At 38.5% G+C, this 23,189-nt stretch overlaps 1 protein-coding gene across 2 annotated transcripts; it reads left to right on the top strand.

Annotated features, from left to right (window-relative positions):
• The first annotated feature begins 658 nt into the window (after positions 1–658).
• LOC122073765 (coatomer subunit gamma-2) lies at positions 659–22,607 on the top strand. Of its 2 annotated transcripts, XM_042638393.1 has the most exons (18): positions 659–853; positions 1,349–1,446; positions 1,651–1,701; positions 1,820–1,933; positions 2,013–2,213; positions 2,291–2,392; positions 3,811–3,918; positions 4,043–4,276; positions 14,486–14,736; positions 14,831–15,002; positions 15,108–15,263; positions 15,354–15,404; positions 16,745–16,885; positions 17,021–17,218; positions 17,317–17,448; positions 17,534–17,707; positions 21,064–21,303; positions 21,950–22,607. In XM_042638393.1, the coding sequence occupies exons 1-18, from the start codon at positions 808–810 to the stop codon at positions 22,142–22,144; spliced, it is 2,664 nt and encodes an 887-aa protein (XP_042494327.1). In that variant the 5' UTR covers positions 659–807; the 3' UTR covers positions 22,145–22,607. The 2 variants fall into 2 exon arrangements, with proteins under 2 accessions (XP_042494327.1, XP_042494326.1); XM_042638392.1 differs by lacking the exons at positions 659–853; positions 1,349–1,446; positions 1,651–1,701; ... (3 more) ...; positions 3,811–3,918; positions 4,043–4,276 and adding exons at positions 9,482–9,613; positions 9,738–9,971.
• Positions 22,608–23,189: the final 582 nt, after the last annotated feature.

The raw sequence follows: 23,189 nt of genomic DNA, 5'->3' as shown, positions 1-23,189 counted from the left end.
CGGTGGACACTGATCCGACTCGGGCCAGTTCTGTATGAAAACCAAGGCTTGGGTGTTTTTAAAGCCAATTCCTACCCATCTGGATTGAGTCTTACAGATTTCGTTCCGATCCCAAACCCAATCCATATCCCGATTTCAGTTTTTAAAAATTGGACTGGGCCGTGAGATGATTAATCTAAACCATTCGTTTTGTGGATCATGAGGCCATTACAACCAGTTCTTTGGAAATTCAAAGGCAGGAAAGCGGAAAAAAATCGTCTGCAATTCCGATCTCGTACAATTCCGTGAAATACCACATTCAGAAGGTGACACGTGTATTGATACCAATGCAATGGTCCAGATCTGATTTAAATGCCTTTTTACTGATTTAATGTTTTATTAGTTGTACCAGATCTGGATCATTGTATTGGTATCAATACACATGTCACCCCCTGAAGGTGGTATTACACGAAATTGTACGAGATCGGAATTGCAGACGATTTCAACCGAAAGTTCTCAATCAACGGTTTCAACTTTTCCTCTATGTGTGTGGGCCCTACGAGAATTGTCGTTCCCCGACAGAACCGCATGCGTTCTGTTTACGTCTTCGTAAGGTTTTCACCGACTGATGGAATTTTAGAGAAATCCAACGATGCACCCATACGGACTAAATCATTTTTATTTTAGAAATTAAAATAAGGATTAATTCGTCTTCCAACCCTCCTCGACTTCCACTTGCTGAGCGAGCAACAAAGGTTCTTCAGCACTTCCCCCGTTTCATTACCAACGGAGTCTCACAGATCTGTGCAAAATTCTTTTGATTTCGTCATGGCTCAACCTCTTGCTAAGAAAGATGATGATCGAGACGATGAAGGTAAGGCCTGTGGAATCTCAATTTTCAAAATCCTGCACGTTGATTTAGATTTTGTGTGTTGAGTTTCCAATGTCGATCCGTAGTTTATTCACATTGTGATGAATTTTCAATGGCAATTGAGGTTGAATTTTTCGGTTTTTCTGTTATAAGCTCTTAGATCCGCGGTTTTACTTGTGGATCTGTCCTTTTTGTTCTTTTGTCTTTTGTTTTCGTTAAGGATAATTTTGAACCGATGAAATACATATACTTCGAAGAGGATCATGTTTATTTGTTACTAGATTTAGTGATAATTCTTATTTTACAAAGTCACAGATGTTTTAGTTTAGTTACGTTGTCCTGTTTGATTGCAATGCAGGTGGTTGTAGACATGATGTTCTAATTTTTTTCGTTGTTTTTGGCGCGAGTTTATAATTATGTTGCTTGGAGTAATTACAGGTCAATCTCATGCTTCAGAAGATAGTTTTCTAACATTGAATTTGTTTGATTTATTATCAGCGGAATACTCTCCATTTACTGGGATTGAGAAGGGTGCTGTCCTTCAAGAAGCTAGGGTTTTCAACGATCCTCAACTTGATCCCAGGAGATGCTCACAGGTTTTTTTTTTTTGGTTCATAATTAGTTATTGCTTTATGTTATTCAGTTATTAATGTGCCTCTCATATATTTTTCTCATTATTTATTTATTTATTTTTATGGATTTAATTTATCAGATTTTGCTATATTTTGCCTCTCTTTTTCTTCCGTTTCATTTTTTATGGATTGAGTTTATCACATTTTGCTATGTTTTCTCTGCACCAGGTTATAACAAAACTCCTCTATTTACTTAACCAAGGAGAAACTTTCACGAAGGTCAGATTTCTATATATGGGTATCTTTTCAATTGCATTTCTTTATTGGTTGCTGTTTGGCCTAGCTAAATGGCTGTGATCTATTTTTCATGATTTAGAGGTTTTTATGTAATTAATAGATTGAGGCAACAGAAGTATTCTTTGCTGTCACGAAGCTTTTCCAGTCTAAGGATATAGGTCTGAGAAGAATGGTTTATCTGATAATCAAGGAGCTTTCCCCCTCGGCTGATGAGGTTGGTCAAATTTTCTTTTCTTCATACATATTTTTTCTGTGTAAAATTAGAAGCTGACTTGTAATGTTCTTTGGCAAAGGTTATTATTGTCACGAGCTCACTGATGAAGGATATGAATAGCAAGTCTGATATGTATAGGGCCAATGCCATCCGGGTTCTTTGTAGAATTACTGATGGTACTCTTCTTACACAAATAGAAAGATACCTGAAGCAAGCAATTGTTGACAAGAATCCTGTTGTTGCCAGTGCTGCTCTTGTTAGTGGAATTCACTTACTTCAGGTAATACGTGGTTTCTAGGTATAGGTTATATTTATATAGTTATAGGGTTTATCTTCTCAATATGATTATTCAAACAGACAAACCCGGAGATTGTCAAACGGTGGAGTAATGAGGTGCAGGAAGCTGTTCAATCAAGGGCTGCTCTTGTACAATTCCATGCTCTAGCTCTTCTCCACCAGGTAGGTTGTATTCTTTTCTCCATCATTCTTTTTTTTTTTAATAGAGATCATCATGTGGGTTATTGGTTTGAAAATTGAAATCCTTCAATTGATGCTTCAAAGAACATGATGACATTGTCTGTGGTTCAATTGTTTGTTTATTCAAGCAATTGGCTTTTGTGTCTGTATAAACTCTAAATTGCTTGATGGGAAGAAGCTTTTTATTTTGGTGGTTGAGTGCATAGCATTAGGAAGTAGTGAGTTTGCTCAAATGTGTTCCAGTTATTTTGTGCCGGATTTCACTGTGAAAAATGTAGCATATGGGCCATGTATAGCGTATGGATCTGATGGTTTTATTTATTGTTTCTTTTGTCTAGCTTCAGTAGTAGCATATTTCTAAACCCCCCCCCCCCCCCAAAAAAAAAAAAGTAGCATATTTCTGCAACATTTTTTTTTTCTGATACTTTCCTTTTTGTTGTGTTTTGGTTCAATTTTTTTCTTCCTATTTTTGTTATTTTCTTCCTCAGATTTACTTTGTTATTTTTCAAATTATTGTCATTTGCTTTCTTCTTGTTTGATTGTATTTTGAGCTTCTTTCTATAGGATTCGCTCTTCTTATTGGTATAATTGAGTAATAATGTAAGACAACAGTTAACTAGATCATACAGGAAGCTTGACTAGCTTCTATCTTAATTTGACACATAAAATCCAGACTATATTTTCCGTTAATTCATTGATTAGATTTCTTGTTGACAGTGAGGCACTTCCTTGGACACCTCTCATCATTTCCTTGATGCAGGGGCCTCCTTTAAGTTCAGCTTTATGTACTTGATGGTGTCTTAGGATTTTAGCCACCTTTTGTAGACCTTTCATAATTCATCTACTAGTTTTTTTCCTGGGTTTTTGTTTGTAGTCTTAGTTTTCTATGTGTGCTAGAGTTGATATTTCTGTTGTGCAGAGCGGTTAATTATTTTAGAGATTGAAATGGCATAAAATTTTCAATTTGTATGGAATATTGGTAAAATTTTGGAAAGCAATGGATTCTTTTTTTGAGTAAAGGTAAATTTATTTTAAAATATGAGTCAATACTCTGGTTTGGAAATACGACAAATATAACCATCACCATAAATAACAATTTTATTGGCTGTAAGTACTTGCAGAAGTCAAGTACTTGCAGAAGTCCCTTCTTATGGTTGTGGTCCTCCTATCTCTTGTGATGGGCATGGCCAGGGCCTGAGTTAAGCACAGATATCTCTCTTTTGCATGAGTTTCAGGATTTTTGAGATTTACAAGTTTGTGGGGTTGACACCTCAGATCTTTTGGAGGGTTCGTTGTGTGGAGTCATCAGTACTAATGTATTGTAAAACAGTTTCTGATTTGCATTTTGTATTCAGAAATTGTTAAAATGTTAATTATCTGTGTGAATTGTTAACTTGCAGATACGGCAAAATGATCGATTAGCTGTTAGCAAGCTAGTTACAAGCTTAACAAGAGGATCAGTTCGCTCACCTCTGGCTCAGTGCCTCTTGATTCGTTATACTAGTCAGGTGCTCCTCTTTGCTAAAATTGTATTGTGCTTTCTATGTCGCGAGGAATCTATCAAAAAATTGCAATGAGTAATTGATTTTATTGTTAGAATTATCAATCATTCTGCAACAAATGCTGGTGCAGGTAATAAGGGAGTCGGGCCAGAACACTCAGACTGGAGAGCGTCCGTTTTATGATTATCTTGATAGTTGTCTTCGACACAAAGCTGAAATGGTGATTTTTGAAGCTGCTAGGGCAATAACAGAGCTGAGTGGTGTCACCAGTCGAGAACTTACTCCTGCTATTACAGTTCTACAACTATTCTTGAGTTCATCCAAACCAGTGCTTCGTTTTGCTGCTGTTCGCACCCTTAATAAGGTTTCTTAATCAATTCTTCTCCTCAATCTCTATAGGCCATAAATATTTCACCAATGTGTTCTGCATTTCTTTCCCAATTCCCCCCCCCCTTTGACTTGATTTTGGATTATTCTTAGGAACTTTTGATATCTATGAATGGGTTTGGGGTTCAAAATATGCTGTTCTAGAAATTGTTCAAAAAGGAAATGTATATCCAACTTTCATATGTAATTTTGAGGTCTTCCCTGAAGATTATTTGGTGGACTTCTTTTTGTTGTTGGACTTTCATCTAATTTCCCGTGGTTTATTGCCTTTGACATTCGATTTTAGGGTCTTCAAGTGGGTTGCAGATTGTGTGTTGTTTTGGCTATTGGAGAGTCTGACTTGGTTGAGTTCAAACTATTTAAACTTGGCTAGAGTGCTTACTGTTTAATAGAAAGATAACAATGTTCTATGGAATTAGGGGTTGTCTAGGCCCTCTCATAGCTTGAACATGTTATCTTCATTCATTTACAACCTGTGTTTACTGGACTCTTCAAGATAGGAGCGTTAACCTTTGTCTGACTCTTCATTTAAAGTGCAAATTTTAATGAAGTTTGTCCTTGCCATATCCAGGGAATATAGTTTACATTGCATCATTGCCCCCGCTTGAGAACATTCCCACCATTGGTGCAATACCTTGCAACTTGAGAACATTGTGTAATTAAGTGAAGGGCTGTTGTGTCCAAAGCTAGGGACTTTTGATGTGCTAGTATATCATCTCATTAACAGTATTGAAACTCTTGTATATTTGTCAATAAGACACTGATAATGATATTACTTCATCTGACGGAAAGGTGTTGATCTTTGTTTCTTATATAATAAATAGCCGCACTGTAATGTTGTTTCAGCGAAAAGGAAACAGAATGGCCTTTTGATGGGTGGTCTTGGGGTTCCCTATGGATGGTCGAGATCTGTTGCTACATGCGAGAATGATTGTTAGGCCAGGGCCCGGGGCTACAAGTTAGGATTTAGTAAAGTCCTGTCCTATTGTCAGTCATAATAGGGCCAATAAGAGTTTAGATCTAGTGGTAATTTGTTTTATTTTATTTTTCTTATAAATAGATTTACACCCCTTACGATTGGATTTGGTCCTTTGGTTGTTGCCTAAAGGTTGTGGCTTCTCTCTCTCTCTCTCTCTACTTTACACCTCCTACGATTGGATTTGATAAATCCAGATTTGGTCCTCCGGTTGTTTTGGTAGTTGCCTAAAATTTGCGGCTTGGCTCTCTCTCCCTACTTTTTCTTCCTTTCTCTTCTAATTGATAGGCTTCTCATTCCTCTCTCCGTTCTACCATTTGTTTTAGATTATCTAATTCTTAAGATTTATCTTCCCTATTTTATCTCTTTGCAACCCTTGCTTTATCTTCCAATTATATCAGTGTCCATTCTCTTTCCCATACAATCCAGCCCTATCAATTTCCCCAATAACTCAAGTCGTCAATCCCTATAACAGACTATTACGGGTGGGCATTTTACCATACGTTTCTACCGTATCAATATATCCTTGTTTGGTTCCTGTTGAAGCCTGTACCGAGGGGGGGGGTGCACTATTTAACCCCTTATCCAGATCTGGTATTTTAGATACTAAGTTCTACTATTATCCTCCTTTAAATCTGATTCCTTAGGTCTAGGATCGGATCTGTGCCATATCGACCATTGGATTAGGATCTTCCTTTTTCCATCCCTATTTTCTATTTCTGGGCCAATTTCCTGTAGGCTGATCTAATTGTCTTGCATCCCATTCCCTGGTATGGATTAAGATATGATAGTTAAGTTTTGTGAGCTCAGTAGATATTTGCGCATGTGTGTGGTGATGCAGATAAGTCACTTAATGGGCTTATTTTATTGCAAATAAGCCTTGAGTTGGGTTATGTGTTTGTTAGGCCTTTGATTTTATGGATTTTCTTTGTAATGAGCTATTTTAATAGGCCTAAAATATGGGTAGAAAGTATGAAAACGGGATTTAATTCAGTAGTTTAGTTAGAGTCCTGTTTTGAGTCTAGTTCCTTTGTTATTTCAGCTTTTTAGTCAGTTTAGGTTTCCCAATTAGTTAAGGATTGGGTTAGACCTTTCCTTTTTAGTGTTTGAGTCAGTTTTGAGTATTCTATATAAGTTTGTAAGGGGCTACAACATGGAATACGAATTTATTAATAATAAAAAAAAATGGCTTACGCTGTTGAGCTGTGGGATGCAGTTGGGTGAGATGCCCATTCACTAGTTCTTCTTCCCCCCCCCCCCCNCATCATGTGGGTTATTGGTTTGAAAATTGAAATCCTTCAATTGATGCTTCAAAGAACATGATGACATTGTCTGTGGTTCAATTGTTTGTTTATTCAAGCAATTGGCTTGTGTGTCTGTATAAACTATAAATTGCTTGATGGGAAGAAGCTTTTTATTTTGGTGGTTCAGTGCATAGCATTAGGAAGTAGCGAGTTTGCCCAAATATGTTCCAGTTATTTTGTGCCGGATTTCACTGTGAAAAATGTAGCATATGGGCCATGTATAGCGTATGGATCTGATGGTTTTATTTATTGTTTCTTTTGTCTAGCTTCAGTAGTAGCATATTTCTAAGGGTAATTTACAGCGCCACCCCCTGGAGAATACCAGTATTATAGGAACACCCCCTCTCTTTCACCAAATTAGACTCAGACCCCCTACCGTCAGTCTCAGTTAAGGAATATACCTTTTATGCTGATGTCAGCTATTATATTTTATTTGAAATACGAAAATGCCCTTACTAGATGTGAAGTCCCTAAAATGCCCATGTAATGAGTCTCATCCTCAAATCAATAGTTCCTATACCGTTCTCCCAAATCAAGCACCAGTGATCACGGCGGTGGGGGCAGCGGCATCGGTGACAGTGGCGATCAGCACAAACTCACAGCGGTGGTGGGCAGCGGCGTCGGTGATAGCAACGATCATCACAAACTCACAGCGGTGGCGGGCAGCGGCATCGGTGACAGCGACGATCAGCACGAACTCACGGTGGTGACAACAGCGGCATCGGCAAACAGAATGCATTATCTGAACACCCAGATCACCGTATAGAGCAGAAAATATATAAAAATAATAATAAATAAAAAAAACCAGAATCAAGAGAGAATCAAGACAGTGATCACAGCGGTGGGGGCAGAGGCGTCGGCGTCGGCGTCGGCGTCGGCGACAGCGGTTCGGGAGATGCCGCTATCGAACCTCCGATGTAGAGAGAAGTTCCATCGTCGATGCCGCTGCCGTCACCACCATGAGTTCGTGCTGTTCACGGCTGTCACCGATGCCGGGCGCCAAACCTGCACGAACTCACGGTGGTGACAACAGCAGCATCGGCAACGGAATGCATTATCTGAACACCTAGATCACTGTATAGAGCAGAAAATATATGAAAAATAATAATAAATTAAAAAACTAGAATCAAGAGAGAATCAAGACAGAGATCACGGCAGTGGGGGCAGCGGCGTCAGCGACAGCGGTTCTGGAGATGCCGCTGTTGAACCTCCAATGTAGAGAGAGAGTTCCGTCGCCGATGCCGCTGCCATCACCACCATGTGCTGTTCGCCGCTGTCACCGATGCCGGGCGCCAAACCTTCTCCCTCACCTCCTGTTTCTCCACCGCTGCCGCCTCCGCCTCTGCCTCCATGTTTGCACGGCCTTTGCCTCCATGTCCGCCACCGACAGATCCGACCTCATTGGACCTGAATCAGAGAGGTCGCAGAGAGGTAAAGGTTATGAAACAGTCATGGCCATGAATAGGAATGGGAGGAGGAAGAAGATGAAACTGAGTTCGGTGAAATCCTTTATTTTGATCCAAATACCGGAGATGGAGACTTGCACGGGCACCATCAGAGGCAGCACCACTCGCCATCGACGAAATGAGCACAACTTGTCGGCGACAGCAACTCGGGTACTATGGATCTCGCCAGACTCACAGGTTGAGGTACGGAAAAGGAACGAGGGAGAGAGTGTGATAAGTGACAAGGGTGATTAAAGGGTATTTTTGGAATAGTATAATACTGGTGTTTTACTCATAAGGGCAAAATTGTTATTTCACAACATCACTTAACATAAACTGACGGCAAGGGGTCCAAATCCAATTTGGTGAAAGAGAGGGGGTGTCCCTCTAATATTGGTATTCTCCAGGGGGTGGCATTGTAAATTACCCTATTTCTAACACCCCCCCCCCCCCCCCAAAAAAAAATAGTAGCATATTTCTGCAACATTTTTTTTTTCTGATACTTTCCTTTTTGTTGTGTTTTGGTTCAATTTTTTTCTTCCTATTTTTGTTATTTTCTTCCTCCTTAGATTTACTTTGTTATTTTTCAAATTATTGTCATTTGCTTTCTTCTTGTTTGATTGTATTTTGAGCTCCTTTCTATAGGATTCACTCTTCTTATTGGTATAATTGAGTAATAATGTAAGACAACAGTTAACTAGATCATACAGGAAGCTTGACTAGCATCTATCTTAATTTAACACATAAAATCCAGACTATATTTTCTGTTAATTCATTGATTAGATTTCTTGTTGACAGTGAGGCACTTCCTTGGACACCTCTCATCATTTCCTTGATGCAGGGGCCTCCTTTAAGTTCAGCTTTATGTACTTGATGGTGTCTTAGGATTTTAGCCACCTTTTGTAGACCTTTCATAATTCATCTACTAGTTTTTTCCTGGGTTTTTGTTTGTAGTCTTAGTTTTCTATGTGTGCTTGAGTTGATATTTCTGTTGTGCAGAAGCGGTTAATTATTTTAGAGATTGAAATGGCATAAAATTTTCAATTTGTATGGAATATTGGTAAAATTTTGGAAAGCAATGGATTCTTTTTTTGAGTAAAGGTAAATTTATTTAAAAATATGAGTCAATACTCTGGTTTGGAAATACGACAAATATAACCATCACCATAAATAACAATTTTATTGGCTGTAAGTACTTGCAGAAGTCAAGTACTTGCAGAAGTCCCTTCTTATGGTTGTGGTCCTCCTCTCTCTTGTGATGGGCATGGCCAGGGCCTGAGTTAAGCACAGATATTTCTCTTTTGCATGAGTTTCATGATTTTTGAGATTTACAAGTTTGTGGGGTTGACATCTCAGATCTTTTGGAGGGTTCGTTGTGTGGAGTCATCAGTACTAATGTATTGTAAAAAAGTTTCTGATTTGCATTTTGTATTCAGAAATTGTTAAAATGTTAATTATCTGTGTGAATTGTTAACTTGCAGATACGGCAAAATGATCGATTAGCTGTTAGCAAGCTAGTTACAAGCTTAACAAGAGGATCAGTTCGCTCACCTCTGGCTCAGTGCCTCTTGATTCGTTATACTAGTCAGGTGCTCCTCTTTGCTAAAATTGTATTGTGCTTTCTATGTCGCGAGGAATCTATCAAAAAATTGCAATGAGTAATTGATTTTATTGTTAGAATTATCAATCATTCTGCAACAAATGCTGGTGCAGGTAATAAGGGAGTCGGGCCAGAACACTCAGACTGGAGAGCGTCCGTTTTATGATTATCTTGATAGTTGTCTTCGACACAAAGCTGAAATGGTGATTTTTGAAGCTGCTAGGGCAATAACAGAGCTGAGTGGTGTCACCAGTCGAGAACTTACTCCTGCTATTACAGTTCTACAACTATTCTTGAGTTCATCCAAACCAGTGCTTCGTTTTGCTGCTGTTCGCACCCTTAATAAGGTTTCTTAATCAATTCTTCTCCTCAATCTCTATAGGCCATAAATATTTCACCAATGTGTTCTGCATTTCTTTCCCAATTCCCCCCCCCCTTTGACTTGATTTTGGATTATTCTTAGGAACTTTTGATATCTATGAATGGGTTTGGGGTTCAAAATATGCTGTGTTCTAGAAATTGTTCAAAAAGGAAATGTATATCCAACTTTCATATGTAATTTTGAGGTCTTCCCTGAAGATTATTTGGTGGACTTCTTTTTGTTGTTGGACTTTCATCTAATTTCCCGTGGTTTATTGCCTTTGACATTCGATTTTAGGGTCTTCAAGTGGGTTGCAGATTGTGTGTTGTTTTGGCTATTGGAGAGTCTGACTTGGTTGAGTTCAAACTATTTAAACTTGGCTAGAGTGCTTACTGTTTAATAGAAAGATAACAATGTTCTATGGAATTAGGGGTTGTCTAGGCCCTCTCATAGCTTGAACATGTTATCTTCATTCATTTACAACCTGTGTTTACTGGACTCTTCAAGATAGGAGCGTTAACCTTTGTCTGACTCTTCATTTAAAGTGCAAATTTTAATGAAGTTTGTCCTTGCCATATCCAGGGAATATAGTTTACATTGCATCATTGCCCCCGCTTGAGAACATTCCCACCATTGGTGCAATACCTTGCAACTTGAGAACATTGTGTAATTAAGTGAAGGGCTGTTGTGTCCAAAGCTAGGGACTTTTGATGTGCTAGTATATCATCTCATTAACAGTATTGAAACTCTTGTATATTTGTCAATAAGACACTGATAATGATATTACTTCATCTGACGGAAAGGTGTTGATCTTTGTTTCTTATATAATAAATAGCCGCACTGTAATGTTGTTTCAGCGAAAAGGAAACAGAATGGCCTTTTGATGGGTGGTCTTGGGGTTCCCTATGGATGGTCGAGATCTGTTGCTACATGCGAGAATGATTGTTAGGCCAGGGCCCGGGGCTACAAGTTAGGATTTAGTAAAGTCCTGTCCTATTGTCAGTCATAATAGGGCCAATAAGAGTTTAGATCTAGTGGTAATTTGTTTTATTTTATTTTTCTTATAAATAGATTTACACCCCTTACGATTGGATTTGGTCCTTTGGTTGTTGCCTAAAGGTTGTGGCTTCTCTCTCTCTCTCTCTCTACTTTACACCTCCTACGATTGGATTTGATAAATCCAGATTTGGTCCTCCGGTTGTTTTGGTAGTTGCCTAAAATTTGCGGCTTGGCTCTCTCTCCCTACTTTTTCTTCCTTTCTCTTCTAATTGATAGGCTTCTCATTCCTCTCTCCGTTCTACCATTTGTTTTAGATTATCTAATTCTTAAGATTTATCTTCCCTATTTTATCTCTTTGCAACCCTTGCTTTATCTTCCAATTATATCAGTGTCCATTCTCTTTCCCATACAATCCAGCCCTATCAATTTCCCCAATAACTCAAGTCGTCAATCCCTATAACAGACTATTACGGGTGGGCATTTTACCATACGTTTCTACCGTATCAATATATCCTTGTTTGGTTCCTGTTGAAGCCTGTACCGAGGGGGGGGGGTGCACTATTTAACCCCTTATCCAGATCTGGTATTTTAGATACTAAGTTCTACTATTATCCTCCTTTAAATCTGATTCCTTAGGTCTAGGATCGGATCTGTGCCATATCGACCATTGGATTAGGATCTTCCTTTTTCCATCCCTATTTTCTATTTCTGGGCCAATTGCCTGTAGGGTGATCTAATTGTCTTGCATCCCATTCCCTGGTATGGATTAAGATATGATAGTTGAGTTTTGTGAGCTCAGTAGGTATTTGCGCATGGGTGTGGTGATGCAGATAAGTCACTTAATGGGCTTATTTAATTGCAAATAAGCCTTGGGTTGGGTTATGCATCTGTTAGGCCTTTGATCTCATGGATTTTCTTTGTAATGAGCTATTTTAATAGGCCTAAATTATGGGTAGAAAGTATGAAAACGGGATTTAATTCATTAGTTTAGTTAGAGTCTTGTTTTGAGTCTATTTCCTTTGTTATTTCAGCTTTTTAGTCAGTTTAGGTTTCCCAATTAGTTAAGGATTGGGTTAGACCTTTCCTTTTTAGTGTTTGAGTTAGTTTTGAGTATTCTATATAAGTTTGTAAGGGGCTACAACATGGAATACGAATTTATTAATAAAAAAAAAGAGGGCTTACGCTGTTGTGCTGTGCGATGCAGTTGGGTGAGATGCCCATTCACTAGTTCTTCTTCCCCCCCTCTTAACCCTCCATCACATTCTCTTTCCTTATTTTCCTTTTATTTGTTTGCTGTGAGAGTATTTAAGGGCTATAACCAGGCCTGTTGGAGGACATCTTCTCTATTCAGCCAAAATTTTAGACCCTGCCTGGGATTAGGATCACTTGTGATTATAGTTCTACATTATTTGGTATTAGAGCTTTGCCAGGTTAAACCAAGGAGTGAATTTCGTATTTTCGTGATAAACTTTCTTCATACATCTTCCTTGAATGGGTAAAAGAATTGTACGTCTACTTTGATTCCTACAACCTGACAAAGGCACAACGACTTCAATACGATTGTTCCTAGATGAGTGATTGTGTACAATGGAGAATCCGTGAAAGGAAACTTCAAGCTCAAGGTTGTGAGCCTAGAACTTGGGATGAGATGGAGTATGAGCTGGAAGGCATGTACCTATATAAGCATGAACGAAGAATGTACTTCCTTCCACCAGATTTTCAAAAGCCACCCACATATCATAAGATTGCTATTGTCGAGAAAGAGTTGGTCATTGATTTTCGTATCAGTGGTATTCATGTGGATGAAATCAAAAGCGACATGGTCACAATGGTGGACAAAGAGATCGAACCCAAGGAGATTAGTGTTACAACAACTATGGTGATTATGGACAACCAAGTGGGAGATCCTTAAGGGTTTGAGATTGAAGTAATGGTTGATGAAACCATTGAGAGATTGTGAATGACAGGGACAAAGGACTTGAAGAGCCTATGATCGAAGAAGGGCAAGTAGAGAATGTGTTAGGAGACGGCCCATGGATACATCTGAAGACCTTATGGTTGAGCATGTGGAGTTCGTCATCCCATTAAAGTATCTTAAAGATCGAGCTCCTCACATTCTAGACTACATCCTTATTATCAAAGAGCTACCTGAATTTTTCTACGGTTTAAAGGGGGACGTGCACCATGCTATAATCACCCTCACATTCTATAGAGGACGATTTTTTTTTGAGAGGGCGAATTGATGCAGATAAGTCACTTAATGGGCATATTTTATTGCAAATAAGGCTTGGGTTGGGTTATGTATGTGTTGGGCTTTTGATTCCATGGGTTTTCTTTGTAATGGACCACTTTAATGGACCTAAAATATGGGTAGAAAGTATGAAACATGATTTAATTCATTAGCTTAGTTAGAATCCTGTTTTGAGTCTATTTCCTTTGTAATTTCAGTTTCCTAGTCAATTTAGGTTTCCCAATTAGTTAAGGATTGTGTTAGGCCTTTCGTTTTTAGTGTTTGAGTCGGTTTTGAGTCTGTTATATAAGTTTGTAAGGGGCTACAACATGGAGTACGAATTTAATAATAATAATAAAAGAAAAAGATGGCTTATGCTGTTGTGTTGTTGGATGCAGTTGGGTAAGATGCCTAAACCTGAGGGTGAGATGCCCATTCACTAGTTCTTCCCCCTTCTCAACCCTCGATCACATTCTCTTTCTTTCCTTATTTTCCTTTTATTTGTTTGCTGTGAGAGTGTTTGAGAGCTAGAACCAAGCCTATTGGAGGACATCTTCTCTATTCAGCCAGAATTTCAGATCTTGTCTGGGATTAGGATCACTTGTGATTCTAGTTCTACATTATGTGGTATGTATGTGCTCTAGATCATGTGCATTGCAAAGACTGTCAGCTATTTCTGCCACATGATAGTATCTATTGGCAAACAGACTTCATAGATATGCCTACATCTTCATCTGGTCATTTATTATTAAGAAAAAAAAAGGAGAAAAGATTGGCATCAGCCCATGTGAGAATAATGCTTTGAAAATATTCTGAAAACTCAATTTTGTTAGAAGAATAGGGACAAAAAAGATGTTGGAAAAGCAAGGGAAATCTACATGTATGGGTGGGCCATATTGTTGTCCTTTGAACTACTTGATGTGTAGAAAAATGGTGCAATGCTATAATGGGTGGTTTTGTGGACATTATATTTGGCTAGTGATATGCTTTTCTCAATTAGTTTGTGAGTGTGATACTCATTTAATGCTTGGTAATAAATACCTAAATGTTAAAATAACTAGAACTTCAGATGGTTTGTTTCTCTCTCTCTCTCTCTCTCTCTCTGAGGTTACGGTTTTAGCTAAAAAATTTGCTTCCATTAGCCAAACTGGGTGTTTCCAGTTTAAGTATGGACATGCTATCACGACGATTGAGCTTTGATCATTATATTCAGCTTCTCCTATTTTAATGGCTTATTTATTTAATTTTCTTAAAATTTCAATTTTGTGCAGGTTGCAATGACTCATCCCATGGCAGTTACAAATTGCAATGTAGACATGGAAACTTTAATATCAGATCAAAACAGAAGCATTGCTACACTTGCTATCACTACTCTCTTGAAGACAGGAAATGAGTCAAGTGTAGATCGCCTGATGAAACAGATAACTAACTTTATGTCTGATATTGCCGATGAGTTCAAGATTGTTGTTGTGGAAGCCATTCGATCGTTGTGCCTTAAGTTCCCGCTTAAGTATCGAACATTGTGAGTGACCTTGGATTTCATTCTTAAAAATTGTATGCCTCAAATCATTGAAATTTGGATTGGATTAATTTTTCCCTCCCCTGTTTATTTCTAGGATGAACTTTTTGAGCAACATTCTCAGAGAAGAAGGTGGTTTTGAATATAAGAAGGCAATTGTTGACTCAATTGTTATCCTAATAAGAGATATACCGGATGCTAAAGAAAGTGGATTGTTTCATCTTTGTGAATTTATTGAGGATTGTGAATTCACTTATCTGTCTTCTCAGGTGGACATTTTCTCAATAAGATCTGTCTAATTCAATTTATTGAGATGTTTGAATTTGTCTTCTGTGGTTTATTATCTGTTTGTGTATTCCTCTGTATTTTCCCAGATACTTCATTTTCTAGGAAATGAGGGGCCCAAGACATCTGATCCCAGCAAATACATCAGGTACATTTATAATCGTGTGATTCTTGAGAATGCTACTGTTCGGGCTAATGCTGTGAGTACATTAGCGAAGTTTGGTGCTGTGGTTGATTCGTTGAAGGTAATGTCATAATATATCACTTCATCAGTTTCTACTGAATATTTTCTTTCTTAATTTTGGTTATGATTCTTTCTGGACTAATTGTTGCAGCCTCGAATATTTGTTCTGTTGAGACGCTGCCTCTTTGACAGTGATGATGAGGTGAGTTTCACTGTAATATGTGAAGAATTTCTTGCCTTTAAATTCGTGATCCATGAAAACTAAGTTTTAACTATTGAAGTCGGTTGATTCTAAACATGCTTTGGAAATTTAAGTGATGTTGTGTCTCCATACTATAATTTGGGCTTCTGGAAATTCTGTGTTTTACTTTTGAGAATGCAGACTGGTTATGTTGGTTCCAAGCGTCTACTATGCTGAGAGTGAGACTATTGTTAGGTTATATATCCGAATGCATCTCTTTCACCATGTTTCTCTTGTTTGCATCATTGTTCCAGAAAGTAGCAAAATGATACATGCTTCATTGGCCATTTCTGCTGGTGATGTCTAGTGACTTTATTCTGCTGCTTTATCACTTGGGCTGGTTATCACAGTTGTTGCTCCTGTAATTTTAAATCCCTCAATCAATAACCTCCATTGGGGTTGGCTACACGGATATATAGCCTACCTATTTTGGGAAAAGGCTTGATTGAGCTGAATCGAGCTGGAGTCAATGGCTCCTATGATTTGTATGAGATGGTAGAACCTCATTATTCTTTTATGTATATGCTTATTGGTGTGCTCTAGTTTTCTGCTAGTTATTCAAGGGTTAATTGAGCTGAATCGAGCTGGAGTCAATGGCTTCTATGATTTATATGAGATAGTTGAACATCATTGTTCTTTTATGTATATGCTCATTGTGCTCTAGTTTTCTGTTAGTTATTTGTGTTTCGTAGAAATGTGAGGGAATAAATACCTAAAATGTTTCTTTCCTTACGAGTCCGAGTTGATAGAAGCTATTTTCCTCTTCAAAATTTTTTAATATGCTTGAGGTCTTTAAATAGGCTTAGTTTGGATAAGGCTTACTTCTTTGTTAACGTTGATGTCTTTAAATTGTGAATAGTGAACTTAACCTGTTTCATTCCTCTTCAAAAATCTTTAATATGCTTGATAAAATTTTATGTTTATATAAATCATTTCAGGATCAAATCTCAAACTAGTTATGTACAGAATTTTAGGTTCAATTTGTCTAATTGATGCTTGTCCAGCCTACTCCCCTCCTCATTTAGGGATAGGTGACAACACTTCCTTCCTCCCCTCTCCCCTAATGTGTACATGGCCTTTTACTCTTGTTTATAGATGTTATGCACCTCCCCTTACGTAAAAGTATCATTATATATTCTATCATGGTTGGAAATTTTATCATGGGGAAATGAATGCTCCCTGGTCACACGGCCCCTGCACCCGGGGTGGGGGGTTTACTCTACTTCATGACTGCATAACCGAATCTTGTTTTTTTAATCATTCCAATTGCTAATCATTTTTATCTGCCAATATTTACACAGGTTCGTGACAGGGCGACACTCTATCTGAATACACTTGGAGGTGATGGGTCAGTTGGTGAAACTGACAAAGATGTTAAAGACTTCCTCTTTGGATCATTGGGTGTTCCACTAGCCAACTTGGAGACAAGTTTGAAGAACTATGTAAGTAGTTTTCCTGGACAGTGTATGTGCTATACTGATTATTTTCATCCCATCATCCTTACCAAAAGAAATTAAAAAGGGGGGGTGGGTGCACTGAAGGAACTTCATGACCTTGTTTTTATGACGTTGATACAGGAGCCTTCGGAAGAACCGTTTGATATTGATGCTGTACCTAAGGAGGTCAAGTCACAGCCTCTTGCTGAGAAGAAAGCTCCTGGTAAAAAGCCTACTGGTTTGGATGCTCCTCCGGCTGTTCCAACGTCAACCGTTGATGCTTATGAAAAACTGCTATCATCCATCCCTGAGTTGTCAGGCTTTGGACAGCTCTTCAAGGTTCTTTTTTTTTTTTTTTTAATGTCCAGAATTTGTAAAGCATTTTGGTGATTCATTTGTTATAGATTGCTGAACTCTTCTCTTTTTTTTCCCGTCAGTCATCAGCACCTGTGGAACTGACAGAACCTGAGACAGAATATGCAGTTAATGTTGTAAAGCACATTTATGATGGGAATGTTGTGTTTCAGTTCAACTGCACAAACACCATTCCGGAACAACTTCTGGAAAATGTAAATTACCAGTTTTACCCAGATAATTTTTCGTATCCTTGGTAGTTCATTTCAATTCAACTTTGTGTTTTTAATTTGTTGCCAGGTCACTGTTTTAGTGGATGCCACTGAAGCGGAGGAATTTTCTGAAGTTGCTTCCAAGCCTTTAAGATCCCTACCATATGATTCGCCAGGTCAGACTTTTGTAGCGTTTGAGAAGCCAGTTGGAGTCCCTGCCGTGGGGAAGTTCTCAAATATGTTAAAATTTATTGTCAAAGAGGTACAACTGATGCTTAGCTATTTGCTTTTCCCCCTCCCCACTCTATTAAAAAAGGGCTTTGGTTGGTAAGCATCTGTCTACTGAGCTATGGGGCTTCAGTACAGCTGGTCATGGTGTGCGTACAGTTATACTTGAAGAGTCGTGCTATCTTTGCAAAGAAATAAAGTCAAGGCTACTGTTGGATACTGGGAAAAGAGTTGGTATGGTAGGGTATGTTGATATCAAGACCTGGCCTCAGACCTATTCTCCTGTCTATCTACCCAGCTGCAGTCACTTCCCACCCCTCCAAAGAAAAAAAAATAAAGAAAGATTAAAGATAAAAGAAGATTGATGAAGCACCATAACCTGTAGGCCAGACTGTTGGACATTAAAGGCACATGACAGAATCACAGGGAGTAAAAGTTAAATAAAACAGACCTGGATAGGGTTGAATTAATAACTGAACATATGACACTTGGATGGGGCTGAATATTAGATAGAACAGTGCCTAGAGCCTGCAGATCATACATTATCAGTTTGATCCAACGGTTGGATCAGCCAATCCTGATGATGAACAGAATTAGTAACGAGAAAGACAGAATTTAGTAACTGAAAACAAACAGGGATAACTCTCAAACCAGAGGTCAGATGGACCTCTACTTCTGGTTGGAGGATTGTACTTATAGAGGGGAATAACTGGTCAAAGTTTGGGCCATATCTCATGGTTGAATTGGCAGAAACAGTGTGACAAAGCAGCAGTAAGAATAAGATAGAAATAAAAACAGTAGGACTGTAGGAGGGAAAAACAGAATAGAATTCTGCGGGAATTTTGATTTATTATAATATATTAATGATATAAGATGAAGACATAAAAGAGATGAGATATTACCTTTAGGATGGCCACAAAGACAGGATGGTTGCTGGAATTTGACTGAAACAGTATGACAGAAGAAAGGAAAAGGGAAGATGATAGAAGGTAGGGAGACTTGGTATCACCACCTAGGAGCTTGTAACTGATTCACCGCTGCAGCCAAACAACAGCAACCATAACCATTCCAACTAAATGGGTTTGGTTACATGGATCCGACAGAAGCATATATAATAAGAGAAGAAAAGCCAGTAGAAGGTAAAAGGAAAAATGAAGAAATAAAAGAAGTGAAAAGAAGTAAAACACACAAAAGTCAGAGCAGCCTCTTGTGAACATCCCCCTAAAAGGGGTCGGCTACACGGGTCTTTATCCTCCAAACACACATCTTAAACTGGAATAGGACTTGACTGGGCTGGTTATAACTTAAACCAATGGGCCTCAGGGGCTTGATTCTTCTTCCTTCAATGGTTACCCTTAGCTTTGCATCAAAGATGAAAGAAAGGAAATGGATAGTCACTTAAGCTTGTTTTGAATCATTCATTAGACAGCGAACTGAAGCTTGATGTACAAAGAAAATCTGACATATTGACCCTTGTAACCAACAGCCTGCAGGCATTGAGTTGACGTAATGGTGCCTCAGTGGTACTAGCATTAGCTACGGCTGCAGTACTAGAGCATATACATGAGGTTAACATAATTTAATCCCTTATACCAGTAAAGAAAGTTAGATAAAAAAAAATCTATATACCCACAATTATATGACCAACTGTATATAATATTTATAATTTTGTCCGAGAAAATTCTCTTAGGACCCATTTTCACAATTGAATTAATTAACTTGAAATTTTGTTTTTTGTCTGCTGCCCAAAATACCCCTTCCGTTAATCTATTTCTTATTTAGAAATGCTGAGCTGCCAGTAATCTTATCTTAAAACTCTATAATTTGTTTAGGAGTTCCATTGACTTGGTACTCAAATAGAAACCTTGCTTAAAATTAGAGAAGTTTATCACTATATTCCTTTGTTAAGATTCTAAACTGAACCTCTATCATTGTTCCAAAACATGCACGTGCAAATGCATGTGATGTTTTATTGGTGGGTGGGATAGAGAAAGGGGATGGAGAGAGAGAGAGAACGTATCACTATGTCAGTGTTATGTCGTATTACTAGATTGATGTATTGATTCATTTCCTAATCAGATTCGGGTTGGATCAGGTGTGATCAACTCGAATCTGACCCATTGACAGCCTGACCATTAGATAGATAATGCACAGTTTGATTTCCATGTGTCAAATTTTAGAGACAATTAGACAAATTTAATCTTATAACTTTTCATGTACTGGCATGTTTCCTAATATTTTCAGCCATCCAATTGTTTCATAGACATTTGGGTAATTGTTGTGCCTTCCATCTGGCAAGGGAGAAGCTCATCAGGTCTTCATATGCTCAAATGGTAGGTTTGTTAAGATAACACTATCAGAACCTCTTGTTAGCTTTTGCAGCTCAAGAGTTTACACAGGTTTATGTGCAATTGCACTGTGCATATTTAACAAGACAGCATTGCTGTTAGTGGTAATTCTTATATGGACTTTAGAGTGCAGCATAGAGTGAGACATCCTCATTATGAACATGTAAAACTATACCCATCAAGGACTTGTGACTAATGAAAGAACCCACCATATTCATTAGGTGGGTTGAACCTTCAATGGATTAGGTGTTGGAGGCTCAAGCCCTCAACTCCATTGCGAATCTGTACCATAATCATGGGGTCATGGTTTGATGTTTCACCCTAAGAGGGAGATTAGACATTGAGGAGAGTTTTTGGAGAGAATCCAAGGAAAGTGGGATAGGGAGGGAACGTAGGAGAGATTAAATATAGAGATAGAGGGGACATGTAGGATTTCATTTTTCTATGTAAATTTAGATGTATATGCATCTTGGTTGAGCAAGATATTATACTCTTTCGTAGACCTGCACCAAATGAAACCAACAAGCACAGAGTAGTTGATGGTTAGGCATTTGGAACCCAACTTTCTGAAAAGCTTAGACTTCTTGTAACCAAATTGTGACTTGGTTATTTGGTTAAACTCTGCTCAGTGATATGCTGTTGTGCATTAGAAAATCTTGAGAATCTTATAGATCAATCAATATCTTGTGAAAAGTAACCTCTCTTTTTTCTTCTTGCAATTTCTTTTATGATGTTTATTAGAACATGTGGCTTTGTGGGACTAACTAGCCCATCTTTCCTATTTGGTAATTACAAGTTACAACTAGCATGAAGATGGCTTTTCCAGGTTTCTAGGGTCAACTAAAAATCTTGGTGATACGAAGGACATTTGTTTGGGAAGTCCCAATTCCAGAAAAATGTACCTTGTGGGCAGTCTGAAATGTTTCATGTATATTAATGCTTCTTTAATTTTGTTTATTTATTTTTGAAACTTTTGGATGAGTACAATTTTGGTTTTGAAACCGCTATACATATTGTTCCAATTTCTGTCGGCTTTTGTCAGGTTGATACTAGTACTGGTGAAGCAGAGGAAGATGGAGTTGAAGATGAGTATCAGTTAGAGGACCTTGAGGTCGTGAATGCAGATTATATATTGAAAGTGGGGGTCTCCAATTTTAGGAATGCATGGGAAAACATGGGCCCAGATAATGAGCGTGTTGATGAGTATGGCCTTGGGGTAAGGGAGAGCCTGGCTGAGGCTGTGAATGCTGTCATCAACATTCTCGGATTGCAGCCCTGTGAGGTAAGTCTTGTTATCAGATCATAATAGTGATAAAAACATATAACAGTTTGGATTTTTGGCATATTCATGTGCATAATATGTGAACATCTTGGGGTCCATGTTGCAGACCTTGGTTGAACACCCATTTTCACCTGCATACAACCAACTACTAATCTGCTTCTCCAATGCTTAAATAAAAAGGACCCCCCCCCCCCACACACACACACACAAGGAGCATACGACAAAACGATGGTGGTTGGACAAGATCAAACATCATTATCCATTTGTAGGACCTTTAGAATTACTAATGCTCAAAAGTTGGATTAATTAGAAGGAAATCTGCATATCTGCTTTTGGTCTATTGGTCATTTAAGAGGTGTTGCATTTCCCAGATGGTTCCAATTTTTGGGTTAGTACATGCATGAGTTGCCTGCTGGATTTCACTTATTTTTTTGACTGTTGAAAAGGAAGCCAAGTAGAAATTGTGTGATGTTGGTTTTCTTTTATCCAACTTGCTAATCATGCAATTATTCTTATTTTTTATCTTTTTCTTTTCAATTCATTTAGAGGTAGTTGGGATACTGATGGATCCTCCCGAAAAGGTGAAAAAAAAAAAAGGAAAATGTTTTGGCTGCTGAAAAGCTTTTTATATGTTTGTACCACGCAGGGCACTGAAGTCGTCCCAAGCAACTCAAGATCACACACATGTTTGTTGTCCGGTGTGTACATAGGCAATGTGAAGGTTCTTGTCCGTTTGTCATTTGGGATTGATGGGCCCAAGCAGGTTGCCATGAAGCTGGCAGTTAGATCTGAAGATCAAGCTGTCAGTGATGCCATCCACGAAATTATTGCCAGTGGTTGATGCTACAACTTGTTTCATTGGCTTGATTTTTGGACTTCTCCAATTGGCATTTTTTGATGGCACTGGAGGTCTCAGTTTTGTATGTAGCAGAGGTAATTGGCTTCTGTCAAAAAAAAAGTATACGTCAAACAAGGAATTGGACTGTTTTGAAGGAGTTTCAGAAGAGCGGGACAATCCAAACCAGGGGAATGAGGGGTTAGAGTTATTTTGTTTATTCAGGTTTTATACTCTTTTATCTCAATTGCTCGATATCTTGAACACTTGAATACTGGACAGTGAACAAATGACTAGTTCTATTACAGGGTTTGTTTCTTCAACCCCTTCCTTCACATGAGTAATACCTGAATAATTGTAGGTTCAGTTGTTTCATTTCTAATAGACAGGTGGTCCTTTGAATGCTGTTCAATTATTTTTATTCTGTTCAATCACTGGACTGTCAATTATAGTCAATTTTTCTGCATCAGCGTAATGTCAAATTTCCTCATGTTCTCTTCCCCTCCCCCCCCCCCCTTCCCTGTTCAATCTGTTGAGGCCGTGTCGAGGTATTTTGCGATTACCAGGTCTTTTTTTTGTTTTTTGGGTGGGGTGGGTCGGTTGGGGAGGGGGGAGAAGAAATTATATACGAGTGAAAAAGGACAGGGAAAACTTCTAGTAGGTGGGGGAAAATACAGCATTGTTTATATAAGGAAAGTAGCTGGCTGAATAATCCACCGAACACTAGACAACTTCAATTTGGAGGCACCCTAGGCATATTGGGATCCTATGTTGACACGGTGTGTAGCGCAGATCTAATGGCTGGGAGCACTTTGGACTGTAAGTCCATGCCTTGGGCTGTGTGCCTGAGGGCTTCAAGCCCTTGGAGTGCACTACAGACTCGCCTAGTCCTCTTTGTTGAAGGTTCTAGGGACACACAAAAAGGAAAGAGTTAATGCAAGCAAAGTAACAGTGTATCCTCTACCATGGAGCTGGTAGCCTAATCCATTGGAAGATGCAGAAAAATTAAGAGCAGCTATTACTGAAAAGCAATCAGAAAGTAGGACCAATT

Source organism: Macadamia integrifolia, chromosome 3, assembly GCF_013358625.1.
Source record: "Macadamia integrifolia cultivar HAES 741 chromosome 3, SCU_Mint_v3, whole genome shotgun sequence".
In the NCBI taxonomy this organism is placed as follows: Eukaryota; Viridiplantae; Streptophyta; class Magnoliopsida; order Proteales; family Proteaceae; genus Macadamia; species Macadamia integrifolia.
The sequence above is the reverse complement of the archived record's forward strand: the minus strand, read 5'-3'. Positions and strand labels throughout refer to the sequence as shown.

Excerpts from the sequence above, each read along its gene's own strand:
- LOC122073765 (XM_042638393.1), top strand. The coding sequence starts at position 808 with ATGGCTCAACCTCTTGCTAAGAAAGATGATGATCGAGACGATGAAG. Across the intron at positions 2,214-2,290 it reads GTGGAATTCACTTACTTCAG|ACAAACCCGGAGATTGTCAA; the intron begins GTAATACGTGGT and ends TTATTCAAACAG. Across the intron at positions 17,219-17,316 it reads GCTTTGGACAGCTCTTCAAG|TCATCAGCACCTGTGGAACT; the intron begins GTTCTTTTTTTT and ends TTTTCCCGTCAG.